Source organism: Montipora foliosa, chromosome 6 (genome assembly GCF_036669935.1).
Source record: "Montipora foliosa isolate CH-2021 chromosome 6, ASM3666993v2, whole genome shotgun sequence".
In the NCBI taxonomy this organism is placed as follows: Eukaryota; Metazoa; Cnidaria; class Anthozoa; order Scleractinia; family Acroporidae; genus Montipora; species Montipora foliosa.
Window position 1 is genome coordinate 37,766,277 of NC_090874.1, and position 6,982 is coordinate 37,773,258.

General features: G+C 40.2%; 2 protein-coding genes across 2 annotated transcripts; both read left to right on the forward strand.

Moving 5' to 3' along the window:
- The first annotated feature begins 1,207 nt into the window (after positions 1-1,207).
- Positions 1,208-2,329, forward strand: LOC138005510 (ATP-dependent DNA helicase PIF1-like). Its single transcript, XM_068851727.1, has one exon. The coding sequence runs from the start codon at positions 1,208-1,210 to the stop codon at positions 2,327-2,329; it is 1,122 nt and encodes a 373-aa protein (XP_068707828.1).
- Positions 2,330-3,916: 1,587 nt separating this feature from the next.
- Positions 3,917-5,452, forward strand: LOC138005511 (uncharacterized). The gene has a single exon (XM_068851728.1). The coding sequence runs from the start codon at positions 3,917-3,919 to the stop codon at positions 5,450-5,452; it is 1,536 nt and encodes a 511-aa protein (XP_068707829.1).
- Positions 5,453-6,982: the final 1,530 nt, after the last annotated feature.

Here is a 6,982-nt window from a genome sequence, read left to right on the forward strand (position 1 = left end):
GCTGATCCTCAACCTGAGCTTTTAACTGACGATGTCATTGAATTACATCCAATTGTGATCCTGATACGTCTCCTCCAGACAAAATAAGATTAATGAATACGCATGAAGTTATGAAGTGTAGAAAAGTAAAAGCTGTTATAAGATATCACAAGCCAAACAAAGCAAAAGAACCCGAACTGTATTTTCATCATCTCCTGATGCTTTACTATCCATGGAGAGATGAAACAAGTCTTTTAGGAAGTGATCAAACATATGCTTCTAAATTCTATGAACATGAAGTACAAGCTGTAGTAGAACGAAACAGAGAGAATTTTGAGCCTGATGCTGATGCTGTTACAGAAGCACTTGATTTTTTTCGAAATAACCAGGGCAATATCATCCACTCCAGCTAAAATTCTATGAATGACCAAGAAAATAAAGATTTACAATCTGAAGAACACGATGATTCAGCACCAAACGAGTCATTTAATGAACAATCACCTACACATCTTGTTTCATCATCAGAAACTGAGAATCATTCAAACCTTGGAATAACATCATACCACCAGCCAACGGAAATTAGTGATGATAAACTATGGGAGTGTGTTAGATCATTGAAAGACAGCACTGTGCTTATGATATAATTCTCACTTGGTGTAGAAGTAAAATGAAAAACATGAATAGTCAAAAACCTGAAGAAGTAAAACCAATAAATTTATTTATAACTGGTGGAGCGGGAGTTGGTAAAAGTCACTTGATTCATACAATCTACCACACTGTCACAAAGACCTTTAGACATTCTCCTATGAATCCTGAATTACCTACAGTTCTTTTAATGGCACCTACTGGAGTTGCTGCTATTAACATAGATGGGACAACGATAAACACTGCCTTGGCAATTCCCAAAGAAACAGGTGATAATTTACGTGCATTGTCTGACCAAAAGAAAACACAGATGAGAATGTTACTAGCTGACCTCAAGTTGATCGTAATAGATGAAATCTCTATGGTTGCTAACACTACTTTGCTTCATGTCCACCAAAGACCAAAAGAAATTTTTGACACATCAAATGTTCACCTGTTTGCAGGCATTAGCATTGTTGCTATTGGTGACATGTATCAACTTCCACCAATACGAAGGAAACCTGTCTTTGCAAATTACAAAAATGATTTGTTTAATTTGTATCACTCATGGCACCTATTCACAATGATAGAGCTTGTTGATATCATGAGGCAGAAGGATGACCAACCATTTGCTGAACTTCTGAATAGGTTCCGCACAGCAAGTCAAACTGAGGAAGATATCAAGTGCATTCAATCTAGATCTACAGAGCCATCAGATGTTAATTACCCATCAGATGCTCTTCACATCTGGGCTGAAAATAATCCAGTCAATCGACACAACGAAATGAAATTGCATCAAATACCTGCAAAGTTGTTTTACCTTAAAGCCACAGATCAGTACCCTCCTAATGTATCACAACAAGATATAAACAGAATTTTAGCTAGACCCAGGTCTGAAACTGGTGGACTTGATACTAATATCTGTATAAAGGAATCTGCTAGAGTTATGTTAACCAATAACATTGATATTGCAGATAGACTTATAAATGGTCAACTAGGAACTGTTGTTAAAATTGAAGTAAATCACAATGACAAAAAACCCACCATTATTTATATAAAATTTGATGATGTCAAAGCTGGCAACAATTTAATTCAAAAGAGTACTAGCAGTTTTGTGCGACAAAACAGAGTTGTACCAATAGAACCTGTCCTAGCAAAAATCAAAATACATCCAAATAAACCGTCTTCTCCTGAAATTCAGAGAGTGCAATTCCCTTTAACATTGGCTTACGCTGTCAGCATTCACAAAGTACAAGGATTGTCGCTTAACAGTCTCGTCATTAGTTTTGAGTTGGTCAAACAGAGATCATTCAATTATGGTCAGGTGTATGTTGCACTGAGCCGAGCGACCTCTTTAAATGGTATTCACATTCTAGGAAATGTTAACAGCAAACATGTGAAGGCAGATTTTCGGGTACATGAAGAATATAGACGTCTGCGAGAAATCTCAAAAACCATGGAAACTAGTGAAAAATATAAGGACAATGCAATGCTCACTATATGTCTATTAAACATACAATCACTCAAAAAACATAGTGTAGATATCAAATATGATACAAACATAAAGAACAGTGATCTAATTGCACTGACAGAAACACAACTTGCACCTCATAGCAATGATACTCACATAAAATCTCATTTACTACCATTCACTCTCTATAGGCAAGATCATCCTACTGATAGATTTAAGTTTGGCACTGTGTACCAGAAGATCAATAAAAACTAAGGAACATGAATACTTTCCACAAGTAAATGCAATGAAATTTGTAATAATTATGAATACATCTACAAATATGTGTCCCAATTTTACAGTGCTTTTTCTTTACCGAAAGAACAACTCAAATATAATCCAGTATGTAAGCCATCTACGAAATATCCTTGGCACTTATCCAACCGACATGATTCTTGGTGATTTCAATATCAATTACTTAAATGACGATAGTATTAGACCGCTAAAATCTTTAATGACTTCTCTAGATTATTCACAGTTTGTACAAAGTCCAACTTTTGTCTCATCAGGAAACATACTTGACCAAATTTACCTAAAAACAACAAAATTTGACATCATAGAGAATACTGTAATTAGCGTCTATTACTCTGACCATGATGCTGTTAAAATATCCATAAAATATAATTAAGGTATTTAATTAAATGTGGCTGAATGTAATTTAGGCGAAGTTAAACTTGAGTGAATGCAGTCAGCGGCAGTCCGCAAAAAGCCATGCGCGGAGGGTTCGCTTTTACAGGGTTTGTTGCTGGGGCATTTGTATTGCGTTCCAGCTACGTTCTCGTTCGCCTTTGTCTGCCATAGCTGAGTGCCTTTTTGCTGTAGCTGAGTGCTTTTGCTTTCCGACCGGAGTCATGACTTCTCGCCAAACGAATACCAGTCAGGAAGCGGCTTTGTTCGGAATTCCATGGTCCGTGGCTGCACCGATCTCCACTCCACCAGGCAATAGGTCGTCTTCTGCGAGCCATGCTCTGGCGCCGAGTGTGTCTACTTCAAGCAGACTTTCTCCTGGTTCAACTGTGCCTTTTTCTCTGGAACTTGCTGCTTTCATTTCCCAAGCAGTTCAGGCCGCGGTTCAGTCTCATTTTGCTGCTTCATCGGCTCATCCGGTGCCGTCTAGTGGTGCTGTTTCAGCTCCTCCAGCTTCGCCCGCTCCTGATTTTGCACACTCATCGTCACTTCAACGCTCGCGTTTGGTTTTCTTACGATCAGGCTTGCCGCGAGCATTCAGCGGCTTCTGAGCTCACGGATTGGTCGGTTGTGGATGCCCAGCTATTCAATTTCCATGCAGCTGGTTCTTCAGCCCATGGCCGCCCATCAGATTCTTTGGAACCAGTGGGTTTGAGCTCCTCGCGGATCGTTTGCATGTCTTGGAACAAGGGCCATTGCACAGCCCCGTACATGTTGTGCCGGTACGCGCATCGTTGTAGCACTTGTGCTGGCGGTCATCGTTCCTCAGATTGTCGCCCGGAGAAACCCTCAAGGTCTGACGGCAAGCGGAGATCAAGCTCACCATCCTCCAGTTTCAAGTCACGTCGCCAATAATTGCTTGAGGACGATTCGTTCCCCGCCAAGTTGAGGGAGCTTGTCCTGTAGTTGACGTGTTCTGTAGTAGACCTAGTTGACATTGACTTTTGTTTGTTTCTCATACATGTTGATTTGCCGAGTCCTTATTTTGTTATTACATTCTTCTAATGTAGTGTGATTGTTATGTTTTATTCTATTAAATATTCGTTCTCCTTCCCCATACGAATTTGCTTATTTTACGTTCCTCTTCCAGTGCCCCTTGTTTCTCGTCTAGTCTCCATGGTGAGTCCTTTAAAGGCACAGGTATTTGCCCGCAAGCTCGCTAGCCATCCTGACCAGTCTGCTGTGAGGTTTGTTTTGGATGGTCTCCGTAGTGGTTTTAGGCTTGGTTTTGATTATTCTCGGAAGCTTAAGTCTGCCAAAAAGAATAAGCCCTCAGCCGATCAGCATGCTGAGGTCATTCATCCGTACGTGGTCAATGAAGTGTCTCTTGGAAGGGTACTTGGCCCCTTTCCGTCCCCACCTTTACCCAACCTCCAAGTGAGTAGCTTTGGAGTGACCCCAAAGCGGGGGCAACCTGGTAAATGGAGGCTCATTGTCGATTTGTCATCTCCAGGAGGGCTCAGTGTCAATGATGGCATCAACCCTGAGGATTTTGCCCTGCAATACATTACGGTTGACCAGATTATTTCTATGGTCTCCAAGTTTGGCCGTGGGGCTCTGATGGCAAAGTTTCACGAGGAGGCCGCTTATCGCAACATTGCAGTGCACCCCTCGGACCGGTATCTCCTGGGCATGCGGTGGCGGAATCAGTTCTATGTAGACTTAGCCCTTCCCTTTGGTATCCGCTCTACCCCCCACATCTTCAATTCAGTGGCAGATATGGCAGAATGGATCCTCATCCATTTCCACAATGTCCCTGATTTGCTGCATTATTTAGACGACTTCATCACCCCCGGTCCTCCCAATTCTGACCAATGCGCTCGTAATTTGGACACGTCAGTTACTGTGTGCAATTCGTTAGGGCTCCCTCTTCACCCCGATAAGTGTCTAGGGCCTTCCTCGGTTCTGGTGGTACTGGGTATCGAACTTGATTCAAATGAACAGGTCGCACGCCTCCTGGCCGACAAGTTTGTGGCATTACAGCAGCTGATTACATTGTGGCTCTCCCGTTGCTGGTGCACCAGGAATCAATTAGAGTCCCTCATCGGTCATCTTCATCACGCTGCCAAGGTGGTCTGGCCTGCCTGCACCTTTTTACGCTGCATGATCAACTTGCTCCGCTGCTTTTGCCGGGATGATCATCCCATCCGCCTAAATTCTGAGTTTAAGTTGGACCTTCAGTGGTGGCACCAGTTCCTCTCTTCTTGGCATGGTGTTTGTTTTTGGCTTTTTCCCAGCATGTCTGCTACTCCTGACCTCAAGGTGACTTCTGATGCTTCAGGGTCCATAGGTTTTGGTGCCTTCTTCCAAGGAGCATGGTTTAATGGGTCTTGGGTTTCATCCCAGGCGTGCCAATCAATTGCTTATAAAGAACTGTTTCCCGTGGTGTTGGCTGCTCGCATATGGGGTCCTCAATGGTCTAGGAAGCATGTGTTGTTTCGATATGACAACGAAGCTGTCGTTCACATCTTAAATTCCCGTACTTCAAAGATTCCTTGTTTGATGCGTTTGCTGCGCCATCTGCTTGCTTCCGCTGCCCATTTTAATTTCTCCTTTGCCTCTCATCATGTTCCAGGTGTCTGTAAAATTGAAACAAATGTACAAATGTGTCTTGGCAGGAACCATGATGCTGTTAAAATATCCATAAACTAGCTAGAAGTTTCTATTACCAGAATGGGAGACTTGAAAAGTCTGCTGACAAGCATTTTACAAGGCACCATCATATGGTGCCTCACCTCTTGTCTGTGCCCAGCACCACAAGTAGGTAAGTTTACATATTATTTTGTATCTTTCATCTTACTTTGATATTTTTAGGCAGGACTCTCAATAACTATAAATGACAGGCATGCCTCTTATATGACGTGCCAGTTCAGACCACCATTAAAGGACAACTGAAGCCCAAAATCAACAACTTTTCCAACATTTTTTTGGGAAAGCCTAACTTAAGTTTGTGGAGTTATTTCTTCTTGTTTCCTGTTTTTTTTGTGACAAAATTACGTTCGAAGTTGGGCTTTTCTCGCTTTTTCGACCTTCTCAGGGCGGCTTCAAAAACTAAGTCAGTTGCATGCTACATAACATATGATATGGGGAACAGAGATTTTGTTATCAACAGAAACAAGGTAAACACAAGTGCTGCTGGTGGATATTTTCTTCGTTGCTTTGCTGTTTTTTCATGAATTCAATATTCACAACAAACATCAGTTTAAAGACTGTTTCTATATGAGGCTTTCTCGCATGTCTTCCCCATATCATACATCATAAGTTACAAAAATGACCGCTGACTCCTCTATTCTGAGCTGCAATGGTGGTAGCCCAAAGTCAGAATAAAAACATCTTTCTTAGGTGGAAGAGCGACAAGTATACTAGGGAAAAAGTTGAAAACATAGTTGTGCATGGTCTAAAATGTAAACGAAAATGCTTTTTTTTTTCCTTCAGTTCTCCTTAAAAAAAAAAAAATATATATATATATAAAATAATAATAAAAAATTATAATAATAGTAATAATAACAATAATAATAATAATAATAACTATTATTATTATTGTAAAGACAATAAAAGAAATATTTCTAAAGCCCACCATATTTACAATAACAAATTATTACTTATTCATAACAATAAAACCTGGAGCCCTGTTATTTATTATTTTCTCTTTTAAGGTGTTAGAATGAAAATTCCATCAACCACATGTACTTGTAGTTATCAGAGGATCATAGGTGAGACTCTTACTAAAGGAATTCTGATTTCTTTTTTCTTGATTTGCATGTAACATACTGAAAAATACATTTTTGAAAAGTCCCTCAGTTATTGTTATGAAAATATCTTTTCACTCTTTTCATGGATCCAATGCTTGCATACTTTATCTGTTAGGTAAATTCCTTTAAAATCAAAAACACTTAAGCTGAACCCACATTCTTTTTTGCCGTAAAGTTAAAAGTCCTAAAAAATTTTTCATTTTCTTTTTTCTGCAGAAATACAATGTACAGCGAACAAGAGAACAATTCTTAGGCTGTCAAGTAAAAACACAAGTGAAGTTATGATTCTCGCAGTCATGAAAGCAATTTTCGCAATTACATAGAAAAGCCTGAAAACTTCAAGACTTCAACGGGATCTGAACCCATGACCTTGCGATACCAGTGTGACGCTTTAACCAACTGAGCTATGAAGCCACTGTCTTTGGAAACT